The sequence below is a fragment of the Bombina bombina genome, chromosome 1 (assembly GCF_027579735.1).
Source record: "Bombina bombina isolate aBomBom1 chromosome 1, aBomBom1.pri, whole genome shotgun sequence".
In the NCBI taxonomy this organism is placed as follows: domain Eukaryota; kingdom Metazoa; phylum Chordata; class Amphibia; order Anura; family Bombinatoridae; genus Bombina; species Bombina bombina.
The window spans coordinates 1,238,510,578-1,238,534,711 of record NC_069499.1 but is presented as its reverse complement, the minus strand read 5'-3'; the positions used below and the strand labels follow the sequence as shown (position 1 = coordinate 1,238,534,711).

Here is a 24,134-nt window from a genome sequence, read left to right as displayed (position 1 = left end):
GAACTTAGTTCTTAATGTTTTACAGGGTGTTCCGTTTGAACCCCTTCATTCCATTGATATCAAGTTGTTATCTTGGAAAGTTCTGTTTTTAATGGCTATTTCCTCGGCTCGAAGAGTCTCTGAGTTATCTGCCTTACATTGTGATTCTCCTTATCTGATTTTTCATTCTGACAAGGTAGTTCTGCGTACTAAACCTGGGTTCCTACCTAAGGTGGTCACTAACAGGAATATCAATCAAGAGATCGTTGTTCCATCTTTGTGTCCTAATCCTTCCTCGAAGAAGGAACGTCTGCTACACAATCTAGATGTAGTCCGTGCCCTGAAATTTTATCTACAGGCAACTAAGGATTTTCGTCAAACGTCTTCCCTGTTTGTCGTTTATTCTGGTCAGAGGAGAGGTCAAAAAGCTTCGGCTACCTCTCTCTCTTTTTGGCTTCGTAGCATAATACGATTAGCCTATGAGACTGCTGGACAGCAGCCTCCTGAAAGAATTACAGCTCATTCTACTAGAGCTGTGGCTTCCACTTGGGCCTTTAAGAATGAGGCTTCTGTTGAACAGATTTGCAAGGCTGCAACTTGGTCTTCTCTTCATACTTTTTCCAAATTTTACAAATTTGACACTTTTGCTTCTTCGGAGGCTGTTTTTGGGAGAAAGGTTCTTCAGGCAGTGGTTCCCTCCGTATAAAGAGCCTGCCTGTCCCTCCCGTCATCCGTGTACTTTTGCTTTGGTATTGGTATCCCAGAAGTAATGATGACCCGTGGACTGACCACACTTAACAGGAGAAAACAAAATTTATGCTTACCTGATAAATTCATTTCTCCTGTAGTGTGGTCAGTCCACGGCCCGCCCTGTTTTTTATGGCAGGCTAAAAAAATTTTGGATTATACTCCAGTCACCACTACACCCTTGGGCTTCTCCTTTCTCGTTGGTCCTTTGGTTGAATGACTGGAGGTGACGTAGAGGGGAGGAGCTATATAGCAGCTCTGCTGGGTGAATCCTCTTGCACTTCCTGTAGGGGAGGAGATAATATCCCAGAAGTAATGATGACCCGTGGACTGACCACACTACAGGAGAAATGAATTTATCAGGTAAGCATAAATTTTGTTTTACAGTTATATCTTTAATATTTAAATAACCAATACAATTGTAAAAATGCATCTACATATTATTATTATTATTATTATTATATTATTTTCATGATAATCTTTGTTTGGAATTCATCATTATGTCTAGCTATCCAAACTACATTTTTGACGCTCAATTTAAATAATATCTGAGCTTTTCTTGCTTCTATAGTAGTGCAAGTGATTTGTCTTCTTTTTTTTTATATATAACCTTTAAATAATGGCAGAGCATTAACCATGAGCTGTAATGAGTCGATGGCCTGGGGAGGGGCAAGTATCCTTTTGTAATATGTAGAGCTGTTAAAGGGATAGTTAACCCAAATTTTGTCTTTCATCATTCAGACAGAGCATGCAAATTTAAGCCACTTTCTAAATTACTCCTATTATCAAATTTTCTTCATCTCTTGGTATCTTTATTTGAAAAGAAAGAATGTAAGCTTAGAAGCCAGTCCATCTTTGGTTTAGCACCTGGGTAGCGCTTGCTGATTGGTGGCTACATTTAGGTCTCCAATCAGCAAGCGTTACCCAGGTTCTGAACCAAAAATGGTCCGGCTTCTATGCTTACATTCCTGCTTTTTCAAATAAAGATACCAAGAGATGACGGAAAAAATGATAATAGGAGTAAATTAGAAAGTTGCTTAAAATTGCATGCTCTATCTGAATCATGAAATAAAAAAAATTGTGTTCAGTATCCCTTTAATGAAAAGCAAAAATGGTGTGGGGTGTGTGTATATGTATATGTGTGTGTGTGTGTGTGTATGTGTGTATGTATATATATGTGTGTATATGTATATATATATATATATATATATATATATATATATATATATATATATATATATATATATATATATATATATATATATATATATATATATATATATATATATATATATATATATATATATATTTTCTAACAAATTCATTTACCCTCACATCCTATGTTAAATACAGAAACCTATACCCCAGAACAGTATAACTTACGTTTTCATTAAAAAAAAAAGTGATTTTATTTATTTATTACAGAGTTGTATTAACTTTACTAGATCTGTTATTTTATGGAGTTAAATCCTGGAAGCCACAACTGATATCATTTTACTTCTGGCTCCTAACCTTTTGAACTATGCTTAATATATCTATATAAATTCCGTCTGTGATTCATTAAAATGTGTAGCTGGCTCCTAAATTTTATCTCAATTTGTCAACCCCTTTAAATAATTTAAATGTTCTAAACACTGACTTTTTCTAAGGAAATGTCACACCTTAAACTTTATTACATATACAGAGTTATTCAAACCTTTTCAAGCCAACAATTTATCAATTAAAAAAAAAATTAATCCAAAATTTCTGCTCTGGTTTCAAATCTTTGCGAACCTAATCCAGGGCTTATCAGAAAAAGAACATACAAGTGTTGTTTCAAAATGGTAATCCTTTATTTGATTTAAATTAAAAAGTCACGGTATACAAAAAAACACACATAGGTAGGCTGTGGCTGTGAGGTCTGCTGACGCGTTTCGGCAGTTATGCCGTAGTTTAATCCAGGGCTTGACAGATTTGTTTAAAATCTAGGGGCCACACAAAAAAGGTTAAAGGGATTTGAAACCCACATTTTTTCTTTCATGATTCAGATGGAGGATGCAATTTTTAAACAACTTTCTAATTACTTCTATTATCCATTTCTCTTGGTATCTTTTTATTTTAAAAAGCAGGGATGTATGCTTAGGAGTCGGCCCATTTCTGGAGCACTATATGGCAGTAGTTTTGCAAGAATGTTATCCATTTGCAAGAGCACTATTTCCTGCTATGTAGTGCTCAGATGTCTACCTAGATATCTCTTCAATACAGAATTTAATGGGAACAAAGCAAATTTTATTATATAAGCATGTTGGAAACTTTTTTTTTTTTAATGATATGCTCTGTCTGAATCACAAAAGAACATTTTTAGGTTTCATATCCCTTTTAGCAGCCAGCAATTTGCACTGAACTTTTAGCCGTTTCACTATTATACAAATATATCTGAAAATATCCAATGCTGCTACCCAGGGCTTTATTTGGGATTATTTTATACAAAATGCACACGTCTACTTGTTGGACATATTTTCCAAAACCATATTCATTAATATGGAGTTGAACCCCCTTGCCACTCTTCTGGCAAGGTGGCATTCAAAAACATTTTGAAGTGCGTCTGAGAGTCTGTGCCCATTCAGCCAAAATAACAATTGTGAGGTCAGGCACTGATGTTGGATGAGAAGGTCCGGCTTACATTCAGCGGTCCAATTTATACCAAAGGAGTTTAGGAAGCTTACTTCGTGTCTGGGCTGCTGTTGCTGCTAGATGCTTCCACTTCACATTAATAGCACTCAGAAATTTCATAAACTTAATTGTGCCACATTTAAAGTCACTGAGCTCTTCAGTATAACCAATTGTACTGCCATTTTTTGTCAATGGAGATGTCATGGCTATGTGCTGGATTGTATGCCCCTGTTAGCAATGGGTGTGGCTGAAACACCTGAACTAATAATTTAGTAGTGGTATCCACGTTTGTTTGGCCATATACTGTATGTATGTATGTATGAATAGAAAATAACTTTAAAAATACAAGTATGTACTACTATATGGCCAAAATTATGTGAACACCAATTGTTGAGTTATGGTGTTTCAGCTATACCCATTGCTATTAGGTACATACAATCCAGCATTTAGCCATGAAATCTCCACTGACAATGGGTTAGACTGAAGAGCTCAGTGACTAAACCTAGCACTGTCATAGGATGCCACCTTTAGCATAAGTCAGTTTGTGTAATTTTGCCCTGTTCTACCCCAATCAAGTGTAAATGCTATTGTTGTGAAGTGGAAGCTTCCAAGACCAACCCAACACAAATGCGCAGTGAGAGGGAAAATAACTCTGACGTTATAAAGAAAGCATTTTGCACCTCTTATGTCATAGGTTGGCCTTCATGTTGGAAGCCCAGCCCTCACTGCAATCTATTTTATGTTCTGCAGGGGAGTGTGTGGCTGTGATCCCTACACTTTTCTGCAGCAAAAGTGTGCATAGTGTTTCACCCAGCGCTATGACTCCTCATTTTATACACGTCACTATAATTTAGCACTGACCTAACCTGTTTTTTGTTATTATACTCATGCTTCTTAGTCCAGACACTGAACATATTACAAAGAGAAAAAAACAGCTTTTGTCCCATCTCATCAACTTTCACAAAAGTATATTTTATTTGTATTCTTCAATTACACAGTTGCTCCTTAACTAAAGATGCATCCAGATTTGTCACCGCATCTGCACACTGAAGAGTGCAATGCAATCATCAGCCTGCTGAAGCAATGCCACACAGATGTAAGTATCATAGTGCTATAACATTTAAAAGTACATACTGAAGTTTAATGATTGGAGATATATAAACGGACACTAAAGTCAATATTAAACGTTCATGATTCAGATAGAGCATGCTGTTTTATGAGACTTTGAAATTTACTTGCATTCAAATTTTTGCTCACTTTTTATATGCACACTTTCTGAGCTACCAGCTACTACTGAGCAATAGTTCACAATGTATACGTAAGTGAGTCTGTGATTGGCTGATGGATGTCGCATGAAACAAGGGGCCAACAAATTGAATACATTTTAAAAGTGCTATTGCATTGCCGTTATGCACTTGATGCAGTTCTACCATATTTAATTGTTCTTTTAATAATAGATCACACGGCTGGAAAAATATTATATTTATATATATATATATTGTTAAAATATATTAAATATATTTGCTAACTAATTGGCCAAAAATATTGGTAGCCAGTGCAAAAAATCCAGCACATTCACATCAAATGCCCATAGACAAACATAGCCAATACAGTTGGTTGTATTGAAGAGCTCAGACACAGGGAGGAAGAGACCTTGATGCGGTCCTGGGCCCATCACCATTTGGACAAATGCTGTAACTAACTCAAAACATTTTGCACCAGAAGTATTTTTTTGCTACATATACCCCATGTGAGCTATTGTATATCTAATTTGCATATGTTACCCAGAGTTCCCTGGTGCATTGGTATCAATGTATACAGAGTACCTCTGGAGAAAGGGACACTAAATATAGTGGCCCTCTCTGCATCGGTAACTCTGCAAATCTATTTCTGCAGTGCCCCACTCTGCGCTGGTCGTTAAGGGGTTAAATTCCCCACACAGCTTTTGCTTGCCAACTAAAAAAAAAAGGTTGTAAAGCCGATTTTGTTAAATATTTATTGTTATTCTGTTTGACTTTATAGAACAGTTTCATGAAATATTTGGGTCGATGCAATGATTTTGACCGAGAGATGAGAAAGTGCTTAAAAAAAGAGGTAAGACGTTTCTTATTTTAGTTGAAATAATTTTTTTGAGTGCAATACAACATAAGCAAAAGAACAATCGTAATACAAAGTTCAGACCACTATCGGTCCACCCAACACCGGGTATTATCAATCTGAAGTCTCTATTATATCAGAACAAGTCCCGTGTCTCGAAGACCCACAGCAATCCGTCTAATTGCAACTTATTAAACAAATTTTATATCCACTATAGTATCTAAACAAAAGCTCCTACAGATGTGTGGCAAGAAAAAGGGAAAAAAAGAAATAAAAACAAAAACAACAATAATAACCTTTATAGATCGCTGCGAGCTCAGCTCCCATCCTCCTCTCTCATGACTCCGCCTCCATGTCCTAAGTTAAGTGGTGTCTCATATATTAAATAGTCTCCTGTTCCCCCTCGTTTTAAAGTTTAATTAGGTACATTATTGGATCTCCCTATTATCCAGTAGAACCAGACTTTGCCACAAGTATCCATCTTATTTTGTAGATGAGCAATTGTCTCATACATAGTATATATACTGTTAATCCTGTTGATAACCTCCGCCCATGACGTTTCTTATTTTAAAAGGACATGAAACCCAAAGTTTCTCTTTCACGATTGGGATGCAGCATACAATTAGAAAAAAAAGTTTACAATTTACTTCTGTTATGTAATTTACTTTATTCTCAGGTAGCATGTTTTTTCAAACTAATTTTGTTTCATATTAACAAAATAAGATGAGAATTTCTTTTTATTCTGAATATTTGAATATAATGGAAACATGTTTTGGTTCTCATTTAACAGGAAGAATCTAAATTGATCCTAAATATGAAAAGGACAGTAAAGTTAAAGGGACAAAAAACAAAAAGGTTTAGACTGTGTGATTGGTAGGGAATGTAGCTCACCTTTAAAAACATTATCCCATAAGTTTACAAGTGAATTGTGATATAAGGTGGCGCAACTTAGCTTGCTATTCCCAACGTATAAGTATAAATTATATTAGTTACTTTAAAGGTTGCAGGTCATTGTACAAACCTGGATCTATGTACTCCTTTTGGAAAATATATATAAATACACAATGGTAAATTAAAAATATAATTTTATTGTTTTGTATATCTAAAACCTTATAGTCTATAATAAGCGAGTTGTCAAATATAGTATATATATATATATATATATATATATATATATATATATATATATATATATATATATATATATATATATATATATATATATATATATATAAAAAACTGGACACCGGTGTCTATTAAAAAATCAATACATGAAAATGATATTAAAAAATTCTATCGTTTGCAAATGTATCCATATAGTATAATTGTTATTACTTGAGCCCAACAATGTTGCTAATAAAAAACTTTTCCACATTTCTAAATAACCTGTCTGCTTCCAGATATCTGAATTATAGTATACTTCACAACTATACAATCTTATATTTAAAAGTTCAAGAAAAGGTCTTGGGGTTAATATAACGGTCATCCCAATGGCTATGGTCACAGTTAGTGGAAGTTGTTATTCGTTTTAAGGCAAAATAGCCCAATAGTACCTTATAGTGTTTCTGATTGAACACACTATTTGCAGTGAATCAGTGGTGAAATATATATATATATATATATATATCCCCAAAAGGTCTCCGTTGAGAACTGTACTTCTATTCTCGATGGGAGGTAAATTGCATTCAGTGTTGGTAAATCTTTATGGGTCTTTGGTTCCTCCGATGGTTATTTGTTTGTTGAGACCCTGCTCACTTTATTTGGCTTCTTTTTTGTTGTGGTCTTTTAATCACCGCTCCTGTGGGTCTTTACTCAGTGACTTTGAATGCTGATATGGCGTTTCCTTAGCGGTTATCTTCTTTCGGTCTGTTAGTAACCGCTTCTTGCTGTTGTTGTTACCGCTTCTGTTAGATGAGCCCCTCAATGTTGGGGTAGCTCCTTGCTCCTCAATGCGGTCAGGTTGTATACCGCTTGTTGAATGAGGGTGGCAGTTTTTCTTACCGGACTTCAGAACTAACGGAGCTTTCTCTTACTTGGTGTATCCAGTCCACGGATTCATCCTTACTTGTGGGATATTCTCAATCCCTACAGGAAGTGGCAAAGAGAGCACACAGCAAAGCTGTCCATATAGCTCCCCTCAGGCTCCGCCCCCCCAGTCATTCTCTTTGCCGCTCTAACAAGTAGCATCTCCACGGGAGGGTAAAGAGTTTGTGGTGTTAGATTTGTAGTTTTTATTTCTTCAATCAAGAGTTTATTTTAAAATAGTGCCGGTTTGTACTATTTACTCTGAGGCAGAAAGTGATGAAGATTTCTGCTGAGAGGAAAAAGATTTTAGCATGTTGTAACTAAAATCCATTGCTGTTCCCACACAGGACTGTTGAGTACCGGAGAACTTCAGTTGGGGGGAACAGTTTGCAGGCTTAACTGCTTAAGGTATGCTCAGTCATTTTTTTCTAACAAGACCTGGTAATGCTAGAAGACTGACAGAAATCCCGATGAGGGAAGGTAAGCCATTTTCTGAGACGCAGTATAGAAGGATGGCTTCAGTTAAGGGCTTAAATACTGGTAGACACTGTGATGGGCTAAATCGATTACTTTATTAGTGTAATCTTATATTTGTTCAAGTGTTTGAAACGTTGGAAACACTTTTGGGGTTTTTATTACGCCTGGCATATTATAAGACACCTAGTCTGACTCAGGAAGGCCCCATAACTCTGGAATGAAGAGGGAGGGGGCCTCATTTTCGCGCCTCAGTTGCGCAGTTGATTTACAAGACGGCTTCACGTGTAGAGTCCTGAGAGTGCAGGAGGACATCAGGGAGGCTTATTTTTCTTCTACAAATAACCCTAAAGGAATGTAGGGCCACAGCAAAGACTGTGGCACCGTGCTGTAGTGTGTTAAACCGGTTGTTTACTTCAATTTGCTCCTGTTTGGGCAATAAGGGGTTAATTGATTTGAAAATTTGTGTGCAATCATTTCAAAGCATTAGGATCATGTGGTGAAAATTTCATAAAGATCGGATGTTTTTTGGTGATTTGGTAAAAAAGTGTGTGCTTTTTATTATTTAAAGACACAGTAAAGTTTTTTCAAAAAGTGATTTTTTTTCTGTATTGTAGTGCTGTCTAAGTCTGTCAAACATGTCTGAGCCTTCAGATAGACCTTGTTCTTTATGTTTAAAAGCCATGGCGGTACCCCCATTGCATTTATGTGTAAAGTGTGCTAAAACATCTAAGCATTTTAAAGACCATCCAGTGACACTTAAAAATTTAGCCCAAGATGATTCCTTAACAGAGGGTAATGAGGATAGTCCTTCTTCCGCCCATGTGTCGACACCAGTTACGCCCGCGCAAGCGATGCCTAGTACCTCTAGCGCATTGGCCCCTATTACTTTACAACAATTGGCAGCAGTAATGGATAATTCCCTTGCAGCATTTTTATCCAAACTGCCAGTTTTTAAAAAAAAAAAGCGCAATAGCTCAGTTTTAAATACAGAGGATGAGCAATCAGAAGCTTTGGATGATTTATCTGTAGTACCCTCACAAAACTCAGAAGTAGCAGCGAGGGACGGTCTGTCTGAGGGAGAAATTTCTGACACAGGAAAAGTTTCTCAGCGGGCAGAGTCAGATTCCTTAGCGTTTAAATTTAAGCTGGAACACCTCCGCGTCCTGCTTAAGGAGGTTTTAGCTACGCTGGATGATTGTGACCCCATGGTGGTCCCAGAAAAATTGTGTAAGAGTGGGAGAGACCAGGTGTACCCTTTGTTCCCCCCCTATCTTTAAGAAAATGTTCCCCATAAACGACCCCAGGCGGGACGCGTGGCAGACGGTCTCTAAGGTAGAGGGGGCTGTTTCAACACTTGCTAAGCGTACAACTATACCAATAGAGGACAGTTGTTCTTTCAAAGATCCTATGGATAAAAAATTGGAAGGATTGCTGAACAAAAAATTTCTTCTTCAACCAATTGCCTGCATTATTCCGGTAACTACTGCAGCGGCTTTTTGGTTTGAGGCCCTGGAGGAGTCGCTCCAGAGGGAGACTTCATACAATGAGGTCATGGATAGAATTCATGCTCTAAAGCTGGCTAATTCTTTTATCACTGATGCCGCTCTCCAATTAGCTAAACTAGCGGCAAAAAAGGTTTTGCCATCATGGCGCGAAGAGCGCTTTGGCTCAAATCGTGGTCGGCGGATGTGTCGTCCAAAACCAAACTGTTAAATATTCCCTTCAAAGGGAAAACCCTATTCGGCCCAGAGCTGAAAGAAATTATTTCAGATATCACTGGGGGCAAGGGCCATGCCCTTCCACAAGATAGGCCGTTTAAGGCCAAAAACAAGGCTAATTTTCGCTCCTTTTGCAACTTCAGGAGCGGACCTGCTGCAACCTCTGCTGCTGCAAAGCAAGATAACGCATCCCAGCCCAAAGCAACCTGGAAACCCTTGCAGGGCTGGAATAAGGGTAAGCAGGCCAAGAAGCCTGCTCCTGCTACCAAGACAGCATGAAGGGGTAGCCCCTGATCCGGGATCGGATCAAGTAGGGGGCAGACTTTCTCTCTTTGCTCAGGCTTGGGCAAGAGATGTTCCAGATCCCTGGGCATTAGAAATAGTTGCTCAGGGGTACCTTCTAGAATTCAAGGATTCTCCCCCAAGGGGAAGGTTCCACATTTCTCGTTTGTCTTCAGACCGAACAAAGAAACAGGCGTTCTGTGTAGAAGATCTTCTAAAAATGGGAGTGATACACCCAGTTCCAATTGCAGAACAAGGTCTGGGCTTTTACTCAAACCTGTTCGTAGTTCCCAAAAAGGAAGGAACTTTCAGGCCAATCCTGGATCTAAAAACTCTAAACAAATTCCTCAGAGTTCTGTCTTTCAAGATGCAAACCATTCGGAAAATCTTGCCGATGATCCAGGAAGGTCAATATATGACTACCGTGGATCTAAAGGATGCGTATCTACATATTCCTATCCACAAAGATCACCATCAGTTCCTAAGGTTCGCCTTTCTGGACAAACATTACCAGTTCGTGGCCCTTCCTTTCGGGTTGGCCACCGCTCCCAGAATTTTCACAAAGGTGCTAGGGTCCCTTCTAGCGGTACTAAGACCGCGGGGCATTGCAGTAGCACCTTACCTAGACGACATATTAATACAGGCGTCATCTTTCCACAGAGCCAAGGCTCATATGGACATTGTTCTGGCCTTTCTAAGGTCTCACGGGTGGAAGGTGAACGTAGAAAAAAGTTCTCTGTCCCCGCTCACAAGGGTTCCCTTCCTGGGAACACTAATAGACTCGGTACAAATGAAAATCTTTCTGACAGAGGTCAGGAAGTCAAAACTGTTGAATACTTGCCGAGCTCTTCATTCCATTCCTCGGCCTTCTGTGGCTCAGTGCATGGAGGTAATTGGTTTAATGGTTGCGGCAATGGACGTAGTCCCTTTTGCCCGAATTCATCTCAGACCACTGCAACTGTGCATGCTCAAACAGTGGAATGGGGATTACGCAGATTTGTCTCCTCAAATACAAATGGACCAGAAAACCAGAGACTCTCTTCTCTGGTGGTTGTCTCAAGATCACCTGTCTCAGGGAATGAGTTTTCCGCAGACCGGAGTGGATCATTGTCACGACAGATGCCAGTCTGTTAGGCTGGGGTGCGGTCTGGAACTCCTTGAAGGCTCAGGGTCTATGGTCTCGGGAAGAATCTCTTCTCCCGATAAACATTTTGGAGCTGAGAGCGATATTCAATACGCTCCAGGCGTGGCCTCAACTAGCAGAGGCCAAATTCATCAGATTTCAGTCGGACAACATCACGACTGTAGCGTACATCAATCATCAGGGAGGAACAAAGAGTTCCCTAGCGATGAAGGATGTATCCAAGATCATCAAATGGGCGGAGGATCACTCCTGCCATCTATCTGCAATTCACATCCCAGGGGTAGACAACTGGGAGGCGGATTTCTCTTGTTAAGTGTGTTCAGTCCACGGGTCATCCATTACTTATGGGATATATTCTCCTTCCCAACAGGAAGTTGCAAGAGGATCACCCAAGCAGAGCTGCTATATAGCTCCTCCCCTCACATGTCATACCCAGTCATTCTCTTGCAACCCTCAACAAAGAAGGAGGTCGCGAGAGGAGCTGGAGTTTTTACTTAACTATTAACTATTCTTCAATCAAAAGTTTGTTATTTTAAATGGCACCGGAGTGTGCTGTTTTTCTATCTCAGGCAGTATTTGGAAGAAGAAACTGCCTGCGTTTTTTATCTATGATCTTAGCAGGCGTAACTAAGATCCACTGGCTGTTCTCGACATTCTGAGGAGTGGGGTAACTTCAGACTGGGAATAGCATGCGGGGTCCTCCGCAAATGAGGTATGTGCGGTACTTTATTTTCTGGGAATGGAATTGACTAAGAAAATACTGCTGTTACCGTATGATGTAAGTACAGCCTTAAATGCAGTAGTAGCAACTGGTATCAGGCTGATAAATGTATGCGCAGTCGAGTTATATTCTAGGGACTAGAATTTGACTGAGAAAATGCTGTTAACACTGAAATAATACTTAAGCCTTCTCTGCAGTGGTAGCGACTGGTAGCAGGCTTAGTGATAGCTTTGCATGACATTGGAAAATGTTGTTTTTTAATAAAACGTTTACTGGCATGTTATTCGTTTTTTTGTGAGGTACTTTGGTGATAAATCGCTTTGGGCATGATTTTTTTCCACATGGCTAACATATTTCTCCAACATAGGTGTGTCCGGTCCACGGCGTCATCCTTACTTGTGGGATATTCTCTTCCCCAACAGGAAATGGCAAAGAGCCCAGCAAAGCTGGTCACATGATCCCTCCTAGGCTCCGCCTACCCCAGTCATTCTCTTTGCCGTTGTACAGGCAACATCTCCACGGAGATGGCTTAGAGTTTTTTAGTGTTTAACTGTAGTTTTTATTATTCAATCAAGAGTTTGTTATTTTAAAATAGTGCTGGTATGTACTATTTACTCAGAAACAGAAAAGAGATGAAGATTTCTGTTTGTATGAGGAAAATGATTTTAGCAACCGTTACTAAAATCCATGGCTGTTCCACACAGGACTGTTGAGAGGAATTAACTTCAGTTGGGGGAACAGTGAGCAGTCTCTTGCTGCTTGAGGTATGACACATTCTAACAAGACGATGTAATGCTGGAAGCTGTCATTTTCCCTATGGGATCCGGTAAGCCATGTTTATTAAGATTGTAAATAAGGGCTTCACAAGGGCTTATTAAGACTGTAGACTTTTTCTGGGCTAAATCGATTCATTATTAACACATATTTAGCCTTGAGGAATCATTTAATCTGGGTATTTTGATAAGATTATATCGGCAGGCACTTTTTTAGACACCTTTCTCTTTAGGGGCTTTCCCAAATCATAGGCAGAGCCTCATTTTCGCGCCGGTGTTGCGCACTTGTTTTTGAGAGGCATGACATGCAGTCGCATGTGTGAGGAGCTCTGATACATAGAAAAGACTTTCTGAAGGCGTCATTTGGTATCGTATTCCCCTTTGGGCTTGGTTGGGTCTCAGCAAAGCAGATACCAGGGACTGTAAAGGGGTTAAAGTTAAAAACGGCTCCGGTTCCGTTATTTTAAGGGTTAAAGCTTCCAAATTTGGTGTGCAATACTTTTAAGGCTTTAAGACACTGTGGTGAAATTTTGGTGAATTTTGAACAATTCCTTCATATTTTTTCGCAATTGCAGTATTAAAGTGTGTTCAGTTTAAAATTTAAAGTGACAGTACTTTGTTATCAAGTTTATGCCTGTTTAACATGTCTGAACTACCAGATAGACTGTGTTCTGAATGTGGGGAAGCCAGAGTTCCTTCTCATTTAAATAAATGTGATTTATGTGACAATGACAATGATGCCCAAGATGATTCCTCAAGTGAGGGGAGTAAGCATGGTACTGCATCATTCCCTCCTTCGTCTACACGAGTCTTGCCCACTCAGGAGGCCCCTAGTACATCTAGCGCGCCAATACTCCTTACTATGCAACAATTAACGGCTGTAATGGATAATTCTGTCAAAAACATTTTAGCCAAAATGCACACTTATCAGCGTAAGCGCGACTGCTCTGTTTTAGATACTGAAGAGCATGACGACGCTGATAATAATGGTTCTGAAGGGCCCCTAAACCAGTCTGATGGGGCCAGGGAGGTTTTGTCTGAGGGAGAAATTACTGATTCAGGGAACATTTCTCAACAAGCTGAACCTGATGTGATTACGTTTAAATTTAAGTTGGAACATCTCCGCATCCTGCTTAAGGAGGTATTATCCACTCTGGATGATTGTGACAAGTTGGTCATCCCAGAGAAACTATGTAAAATGGACAAGTTCCTAGAGGTCCCGGGGCTCCCAGAAGCTTTTCCTATACCCAAGCGGGTGGCGGACATTGTAAATAAAGAATGGGAAAGGCCCGGTATTCCTTTCGTCCCTCCCCCCATATTTAAAAAATTGTTTCCTATGGTCGACCCCAGAAAGGACTTATGGCAGACAGTCCCCAAGGTCGAGGGAGCGGTTTCCACTTTAAACAAACGCACCACTATACCCATAGAAGATAGTTGTGCTTTCAAAGATCCTATGGATAAAAAAATTAGAAGGTTTACTTAAAAAGATGTTTGTTCAGCAGGGTTACCTTCTACAACCAATTTCATGCATTGTCCCTGTCGCTACAGCCGCGTGTTTCTGGTTTGATGAGCTGGTAAAGGCGGTCGATAGTGATTCTCCTCCTTATGAGGAGATTATGGACAGAATCAATGCTCTCAAATTGGCTAATTCTTTCACCCTAGACGCCACTTTTCAATTGGCTAGGTTAGCGGCTAAGAATTCTGGGTTTGCTATTGTGGCGCGCAGAGCGCTTTGGTTGAAATCTTGGTCAGCTGATGCGTCTTCCAAGAACAAGCTACTTAACATTCCTTTCAAGGGGAAAACGCTGTTTGGCCCTGACTTGAAAGAGATTATCTCTGATATCACTGGGGGTAAGGGCCACGCCCTTCCTCAGGATCGGCCTTTCAAGGCCAAAAATAAACCTAATTTTCGTCCCTTTCGTAGAAACGGACCAGCCCAAAGTGCTACGTCCTCTAAGCAAGAGGGTAATACTTCTCAAGCCAAGCCAGCTTGGAGACCAATGCAAGGCTGGAACAAGGGAAAGCAGGCCAAGAAACCTGCCACTGCTACCAAGACAGCATGAAATGTTGGCCCCCGATCCGGGACCGGATCTGGTGGGGGGCAGACTCTCTCTCTCTTCGCTCGGGCTTGGGCAAGAGATGTTCTGGATCCTTGGGCGCTAGAAATAGTCTCCCAAGGTTATCTTCTGGAATTCAAGGGGCTTCCCCCAAGGGGGAGGTTCCACAGGTCTCAGTTGTCTTCAGACCACATAAAAAGACAGGCATTCTTACGTTGTGTAGAAGACCTGTTAAAAATGGGAGTGATTCATCCTGTTCCATTAGGAGAACAAGGGATGGGGTTCTACTCCAATCTGTTCATAGTTCCCAAAAAAGAGGGAACGTTCAGACCAATCTTAGATCTCAAGATCTTAAACAAGTTTCTCAAGGTTCCATCGTTCAAAATGGAAACCATTCGAACAATTCTTCCTTCCATCCAGGAAGGTCAATTCATGACCACGGTGGATTTAAAGGATGCGTATCTACATATTCCTATCCACAAGGAACATCATCGGTTCCTAAGGTTCGCATTCCTGGACAAGCATTACCAGTTCGTGGCGCTTCCTTTCGGATTAGCCACTGCTCCAAGGATTTTCACAAAGGTACTAGGGTCCCTTCTAGCTGTGCTAAGACCAAGGGGCATTGCTGTAGTACCTTACTTGGACGACATTCTGATTCAAGCGTCGTCCCTTCCTCAAGCAAAGGCTCACACGGACATCGTCCTGGCCTTTCTCAGATCTCACGGATGGAAAGTGAACGTGGAAAAGAGTTCTCTATCTCCGTCAACAAGGGTTCCCTTCTTGGGGACAATAATAGACTCCTTTAGAAATGAGGATTTTTCTGACAGAGGCCAGAAAAACAAAACTTCTAGACTCTTGTCGGATACTTCATTCCGTTCCTCTTCCTTCCATAGCGCAGTGCATGGAAGTGATAGGTTTGATGGTAGCGGCAATGGACATAGTTCCTTTTGCGCGCATTCATCTAAGACCATTACAACTGTGCATGCTCAGTCAGTGGAATGGGGACTATACAAACTTGTCTCCGAGGATACAAGTAAATCAGAGGACCAGAGACTCACTCCGTTGGTGGCTGTCCCTGGACAACCTGTCACAAGGGATGACCTTCCGCAGACCAGAGTGGGTCATTGTCACGACCGACGCCAGTCTGATGGGCTGGGGCGCGGTCTGGGGATCCCTGAAAGCTCAGGGTCTTTGGTCTCGGGAAGAATCTCTTCTACCGATAAATATTCTGGAACTGAGAGCGATATTCAATGCTCTCAAGGCTTGGCCTCAGCTAGCGAGGGCCAAGTTCATACGGTTTCAATCAGACAACATGACAACTGTTGCGTACATCAACCATCAGGGGGGAACAAGGAGTTCCCTGGCGATGGAAGAAGTGACCAAAATCATTCTATGGGCGGAGTCTCACTCCTGCCACCTGTCTGCTATCCACATCCCAGGAGTGGAAAATTGGGAAGCGGATTTTCTGAGTCGTCAGACATTTCATCCGGGGGAGTGGGAACTCCATCCGGAAATCTTTGCCCAAGTCACTCAACTGTGGGGCATTCCAGACATGGATCTGATGGCCTCTCGTCAGAACTTCAAAGTTCCTTGCTACGGGTCCAGATCCAGGGATCCCAAGGCGGCTCTAGTGGATGCACTAGTAGCACCTTGGACCTTCAAACTAGCTTATGTATTCCCGCCGTTTCCTCTCATCCCCAGGCTGGTAGCCAGGATCAATCAGGAAAGGGCGTCGGTGATCTTGATAGCTCCTGCGTGGCCACGCAGGACTTGGTATGCAGATCTGGTGAATATGTCATCGGCTCCACCATGGAAGCTACCTTTGAGACGAGACCTTCTTGTTCAAGGTCCGTTCGAACATCCGAATCTGGTCTCACTCCAGCTGACTGCTTGGAGATTGAACGCTTGATCTTATCGAAGCGAGGGTTCTCAGATTCTGTTATCGATACTCTTGTTCAGGCCAGAAAGCCTGTAACTAGAAAGATTTACCACAAAATTTGGAAAAAATATATCTGTTGGTGTGAATCTAAAGGATTCCCTTGGGACAAGGTTAAGATTCCTAAGATTCTATCCTTCCTTCAAGAAGGATTGGAAAAAGGATTATCTGCAAGTTCCCTGAAGGGACAGATTTCTGCCTTGTCTGTGTTACTTCACAAAAAGCTGGCAGCTGTGCCAGATGTTCAAGCCTTTGTTCAGGCTCTGGTTAGAATCAAGCCTGTTTACAAACCTTTGACTCCTCCTTGGAGTCTCAACTTAGTTCTTTCAGTTCTTCAGGGGGTTCCGTTTGAACCCTTACATTCCGTTGATATTAAGTTATTATCTTGGAAAGTTTTGTTTTTGGTTGCAATTTCTTCTGCTAGAAGAGTTTCAGAATTATCTGCTCTGCAGTGTTCTCCTCCTTATCTGGTGTTCCATGCAGATAAGGTGGTTTTACGTACTAAACCTGGTTTTCTTCCAAAAGTTGTTTCTAACAAAAACATTAACCAGGAGATTATCGTACCTTCTCTGTGTCCGAAACCAGTTTCGAAGAAGGAACGTTTGTTGCACAATTTGGATGTTGTTCGCGCTCTAAAATTCTATTTAGATGCTACAAAGGATTTTAGACAAACATCTTCCTTGTTTGTTGTTTATTCCGGTAAAAGGAGAGGTCAAAAAGCAACTTCTACCTCTCTCTCTTTTTGGATTAAAAGCATCATCAGATTGGCTTACGAGACTGCCGGACGGCAGCCTCCCGAAAGAATCACAGCTCATTCCACTAGGGCTGTGGCTTCCACATGGGCCTTCAAGAACGAGGCTTCTGTTGATCAGATATGTAGGGCAGCGACTTGGTCTTCACTGCACACTTTTACCAAATTTTACAAGTTTGATACTTTTGCTTCTTCTGAGGCTATTTTTGGGAGAAAGGTTTTGCAAGCCGTGGTGCCTTCCATCTAGGTGACCTGATTTGCTCCCTCCCATCATCCGTGTCCTAAAGCTTTGGTATTGGTTCCCACAAGTAAGGATGACGCCGTGGACCGGACACACCTATGTTGGAGAAAACAGAATTTATGTTTACCTGATAAATTACTTTCTCCAACGGTGTGTCCGGTCCACGGCCCGCCCTGGTTTTTTAATCAGGTCTGATAATTTATTTTCTTTAACTACAGTCACCACGGTATCATATGGTTTCTCCTATGCAAATATTCCTCCTTAACGTCGGTCGAATGACTGGGGTAGGCGGAGCCTAGGAGGGATCATGTGACCAGCTTTGCTGGGCTCTTTGCCATTTCCTGTTGGGGAAGAGAATATCCCACAAGTAAGGATGACGCCGTGGACCGGACACACCGTTGGAGAAAGTAATTTATCAGGTAAACATAAATTCTGTTTTTTCTGCATGGAAACCGTTATATCAGGGCTCCCACTGTTGTGATTGGAGTGGGAGGGCCCTTGTTTTAGCGCCTTATTGCGCAGTTAAAATTATTGCACAGTCTTTCTGCTTCTTCCTCCTTGATCCAGGACGTCTCTAGAGAGCTCAGGGGTCTGCAAATTTCATTTGTGAGGGAGGTAATCAGTCACAGCAGATCTGTGACAGTGTGCTGACTGTGATTAAAAGCGTTAAATCTTAATTGATATCTGTTTTATCCGTTTTGGGTATCGAGGGGTTAATCATCCTTTTGCTAATGGGTGCAATCCTCTGCTAATAGTACACTTCTTGTTAAGAATTGTTTAATTATATCTGTATTTTTGAAGCGCTGCAGCGTTTTTTATATTGCTTGTAAAACTTATTGAAAGTAATTTCCAAGCTTATTATTTTCATTGCTAAGTCTGTTTTAACATGTCTGATTCAGAGGAAACTGTTTGTTCATCATGTTCAAAAGCCAATGTGGAGCCCAATAGAACGATGTGTACCAATTGTATTGATATTGCTTTGAATAAAAGTCAATCTGTACCGATAAAGAAGCTATCACCAGACAACGAGGGGGAAGTTATGCCGCCTAACTCTCCTCACGTGTCAGTACCTGCGTCTCCCGCTCGGGAGATGCGTAGGATTGAGACACCTAGTACATCTAGGCCCTTACAAATCACTTTACATGATATGGCTAATGTTATGAAAGAAGTATTATATAATATGCCCGAATTAAGGGGCAAACGCAATAGCTCTGGGTTAAGGACAGAGCGCGCTGATGACACGAGAGCCATGTCTGATACTGCGTCACAACTTGCAGAACATGAGGACGGTGAGCTTCATTCTGTCGGTGACGGTTCTGATTCGGGGAGACCGGATTCAGAAATTTCGAATTTTAAATTTAAGCTTGAGAACCTCCGTGTGTTACTAGGGGAGGTATTAGCGGCTCTGAATGATTGCGACACGGTGGCAATTCCAGAGAAATTGTGTAGGTTGGATAGATACTATGCGGTACCGGTGTGTACTGACGTTTTTCCTATACCAAAAAGACTTACAGAAATTATCAGTAAGGAGTGGGATAGACCCGGTGTGCCTTTTTCCCCTCCCCCGATATTTAGAAAAATGTTCCCTATAGACGCCACCACACGAGACTTATGGCAGACGGTCCCTAAGGTGGAGGGAGCAGTTTCTACGTTAGCCAAGCGTACCACTATCCCGGTGGAGGATAGCTGTGCTTTCTCAGATCCAATGGATAAAAAATTAGAGGGTTTTCTTAAGAAAATGTTTGTTCAACAGGGTTTTATATTGCAGCCTCTTGCATGCATTGCGCCTGTCACGGCTGCAGCGGCATTCTGGTTTGAGTCTCTGGAAGAGGCGATTCGCACAGAGCCGTTGGATGAGGCCTTGAGCAAAGTTAGAACCCTTAAGCAAGCTAATGCGTTTGTTTCAGATGCCGTAGTACATCTAACCAAACTTACGGCTAAAAATTCTGGATTCGCCATACAGGCGCGCAGAGTGCTCTGGCTTAAATCCTGGTCAGCGGATGTAACTTCCAAGTCTAAGCTACTTAACATTCCTTTCAAAGGGCAGACCTTATTCGGGCCCGGCTTGAAGGAAATTATTGCTGACATTACGGGAGGTAAGGGCCACGCCCTTCCTCAGGACAGGGCCAAACCAAAGGCCAAACAGTCTAATTTTCGTGCCTTTCGTAACTTCAAGGCAGGAGCAGCATCGACTTCCTCCGCTCCAAAACAGGAAGGAACTTCTGCTCGTTACAGACAAGGTTGGAAAGGCAACCAGTCATGGAATAAGGGCAAGCAGGCCAGAAAGCCTACTCCCGCCCCTAAGACAGCATGAAGTCAGGGGCCCCTATCCAGAGACGGATTTAGTGGGGGGCAGACTTTCTCTCTTTGCCCAGGCTTGGGCAAGAGATGTGCAGGATCCCTGGACGTTAAAGATTATATCTCAGGGATACCTTCTGGATTTCAAATCCTCTCCTCCACAAGGGAGGTTCCATCTTTCGAGGTTATCGACAAACCTAGTAAAGAGAGAGGCATTTCTACAATGTGTACAAGACCTCTTAATCATGGGGGTGATCCACTCAGTTCCGCGATCGGAACAGGGGCAAGGATTTTACTCAAATCTATTTGTGGTTCCCAAAAAAGAGGGAACCTTCAGACCAATCTTGGACTTAAAGATCTTAAACAAATTCCTAAGGGTACCATCGTTCAAGATGGAAACGATTCGAACCATCCTACCCATGATCCAAGAGGGTCAATATATGACCACGGTGGACTTAAAGGATGCTTACCTTCATATACCGATTCACAAAGATCATTATCGGTACCTAAGGTTTGCCTTTCTAGACAGGCATTACCAGTTTGTGGCTCTTCCCTTCGGGTTAGCCACGGCCCTGAGAATTTTTACGAAGGTTCTGGGCTCACTTCTGGCGGTACTAAGACCACGAGGCATAGCGGTGGCTCCGTACCTAGACGACATTCTGATACAAGCGTCAAATTTTCAGAATGCAAAGTCTCATACAGAGATAGTTCTAGCATTTCTGAGGTCGCATGGGTGGAAAGTGAACGTGGAAAAGAGTTCTCTGTTACCACTCACACGGGTTCCTTTTCTAGGGACTCTTATAGATTCTGTAGAGATGAAGATTTACCTGACGGAGTCCAGGTTATCAAAGATTCTCAATGCCTGCCGTGTCCTTCATTCCATTCCAAGCCCATCGGTAGCTCAGTGCATGGAGGTAATCGGCTTAATGGTAGCGGCAATGGACATAGTGCCATTTGTGCGCCTGCATCTCAGACCGCTGCAACTATGCATGCTCAGTCAATGGAACGGGGATTACTCAGATCTGTCCCCTTTGCTAAATCTGGACCAGGAGACCAGGGATTCGCTTCTCTGGTGGTTGTCACCGGTTCATCTGTCCAAAGGAATGACCTTTCGCAGGCCAGATTGGACGATTGTAACAACGGATGCCAGCCTTCTAGGCTGGGGAGCAGTCTGGAATTCCCTGAAGGCTCAGGGATCGTGGACTCAGGAGGAGAAACTCCTCCCAATAAACATTCTAGAATTAAGAGCAATATTCAATGCTCTTCTGGCTTGGCCTCAGTTAGCAAAGCTGAGGTTCATCAGATTTCAGTCGGACAATATCACGACTGTGGCTTACATCAATCATCAAGGGGGAACCAGGAGTTCCCTAGCGATGTTGGAAGTCTCGAAGATAATTCGCTGGGCAGAGTCTCACTCTTGCCACCTGTCCGCGATTCACATCCCAGGCGTAGAGAACTGGGAGGCGGATTTCCTAAGTCGCCAGACTTTTCATCCGGGAGAGTGGGAACTTCACCCGGAGGTATTTGCTCAACTGATTCGTCGTTGGGGCAAACCGGATCTGGATCTCATGGCATCTCGCCAGAACGCGAAGCTTCCTTGTTACGGATCCAGGTCCAGGGACCCGGGAGCGGTGCTGGTAGATGCATTAGCAGCCCCTTGGGTTTTCAACATAGCTTATGTGTTTCCACCATTTCCGTTGCTACCTCGGCTGATTGCCAGGATCAAACAGGAGAGGGCATCGGTAATTCTGATAGCGCCTGCGTGGCCACGCAGGACCTGGTATGCAGACCTAGTGGACATGTCGTCCTGTCCACCATGGTCTCTTCCTCTGAGGCAGGACCTTCTAATTCAGGGTCCTTTCAACCATCCAAACCTAATTTCTCTGAGGCTGACTGCCTGGAAATTGAACGCTTGATTCTATCAAAGCGTGGGTTTTCGGATTCGGTTATTGATACATTAATACAGGCTCGGAAACCTGTGACAAGAAAAATTTACCATAAGATATGGCGTAAATATTTATATTGGTGCGAATCCAAGAGTTACTCATGGAGTAAGGTTAGGATTCCTAGGATATTAGCTTTTCTACAAGATGGTTTAGAAAAGGGTTTATCCGCTAGTTCGCTAAAGGGACAGATTTCAGCTCTGTCTATTCTTTTACACAAACGTCTGGCAGAGCATCCAGACGTCCAGGCCTTTTGTCAGGCTTTGGCGAGAATTAGACCTGTGTTTAAAGCTGTTGCTCCTCCGTGGAGCTTAAACTTGGTTCTTAAAGTTCTTCAGGGTGTTCCGTTTGATCCCCTTCATTCCATTGATATTATGCTTTTATCTTGGAAAGTTTTGTTTTTGATGGCTATTTCCTCGGCTCGAAGAGTCTCTGAGTTATCTGCCTTACATTGTGATTCTCCTTATCTGATCTTTCATTCAGACAAGGTAGTTCTGCGTACTAAACCTGGGTTTTTACCTAAGGTTGTTTCTAACAGGAATATCAATCAAGAGATTGTTGTTCCATCGTTATGTCCTAATCCTTCTTCAAAGAAGGAACGTCTTTTGCATAATCTAGACGTGGTCCGTGCTCTGAAGTTCTACTTACAGGCAACTAAAGATTTTCGACAAACTTCTTCTCTGTTTGTCGTTTACTCGGGACAGAGGAGGGGTCAAAAGGCTTCGGCTACCTCTCTCTCTTTTTGGCTTCGTAGCATAATACGTTTAGCCTATGAGACTGCTGGACAGCAGCCTCCTGAAAGAATTACAGCTCATTCCACTAGCTGTGGCTTCCACCTGGGCCTTTTAAGAATGAGGCCTCTGTTGAACAGATTTGCAAGGCTGCAACTTGGTCTTCACTTCATACTTTTTCCAAATTTTACAAATTTGACACTTTCGCTTCTTCGGAGGCTGGTTTTGGGAGAAAGGTTCTACAGGCAGTGGTTCCTTCTGTTTAATGTTCCTGCCTTGTCCCTCCCATCATCCGTGTACTTAGCTTTGGTATTGGTATCCCATAAGTAATGGATGACCCGTGGACTGAACACTCTTAACAAGAGAAAACATAATTTATGCTTACCTGATAAATTTATTTCTCTTGCAGTGTGTTCAGTCCACGGCCCCCCCTGTCTTTTTTTGAGGCAGGTTCTAAATTTTTAAATTATAACTCCAGTCACCACTGCACCTTATAGTTTCTCCTTTCTCGTCTTGTTTCGGTCGAATGACTGGGTACGACATGTGAGGGGAGGAGCTATATAGCAGCTCTGCTTGGGTGATCCTCTTGCAACTTCCTGTTGGGAAGGAGAATATATCCCATAAGTAATGGATGACCCGTGGACTGAACACACTACAAGAGAAATAAATTTATCCGGTAAGCATAAATTATGTTTTTCTAAGTCGTCAGACTTTTCATCCGGGGGAGTGGGAACTCCACCCGGAGGTTTTTGTTCAGCTGACCCAGCTATGGGGCATTCCAGAATTGGATCTGATGGCGTCCCGTCAGAACACCAAACTTCCCCTTTACGGATCCAGATCCAGGGATCCCAAGGCTGCATTGATAGATGCTTTAACAGAGCCTTGGTCATTCAGTCTAGCTTATGTCTTTCCACCGTTTCCTCTTCTCCCTCGGCTAGTAGCCAGAATCAAACAGGAGAAGGCTTCGGTAATTCTGATAGCGCCTGCGTGGCCACGCAGGACTTGGTATGCAGACCTAGTGGACATGTAATCGGTCCCACTATGGAAACTGCCATCGAGGCAGGATCTTCTAATTCAAGGTCCTTTCAAGCATCCAAATCTAGTTTCTCTACAACTGACTGCTTGGAGATTGAACGCTTAATTCTAGCTAAGCGTGGTTTCTCTGAATCGGTTATAGACACTCTGATACAGGCCAGAAAGCCTGTCACCAGGAAAATTTACCATAAGATATGGCGGAAATATCTTTGTTGGTGTGAATCCAAGGGTTACTCTTGGAGAAAGATTAGGATTCCAAGGATATTGTCTTTTCTCCAAGAAGGATTGGAGAAAGGTCTATCAGCTAGTTCCTTAAAGGGACAGATATCTGCTCTGTCTATCCTGTTACATAAGCGCCTGGCAGCTGTACCAGACGTTCAGGTGTTTGCTCAGGCCCTAGTTAGAATCAAGCCTGTTTACAAACCTGTGGCTCCTCCATGGAGTCTAAATTTAGTTCTTTCAGTTTTTCAAGGGGTTCCGTTTGAACCTTTGCATTCCATAGATATTAAGTTATTATCTTGGAAAGT

At 42.0% G+C, this 24,134-nt stretch overlaps 1 protein-coding gene across 2 annotated transcripts in view; it reads left to right on the top strand.

Moving 5' to 3' along the window:
• The window catches only part of CMC2 (C-X9-C motif containing 2), a 117,720-nt gene that overhangs the window by 39,035 nt on the left and 54,551 nt on the right, over positions 1–24,134 (top strand). Inside the window, exons 2-4 of one of the 2 annotated variants that reach the window (XM_053700601.1) lie at positions 1,353–1,399; positions 4,404–4,474; positions 5,401–5,472. In XM_053700601.1, coding sequence (XP_053556576.1) covers positions 1,363–1,399; positions 4,404–4,474; positions 5,401–5,472 — 180 coding nt within the window. In that variant the 5' untranslated portion in view covers positions 1,353–1,362. Of the gene's footprint in view, positions 1–1,352; positions 1,400–4,376; positions 4,475–5,400; positions 5,473–24,134 lie in introns of both variants that reach the window. The other variant, XM_053700604.1, reaches the window with a different exon arrangement.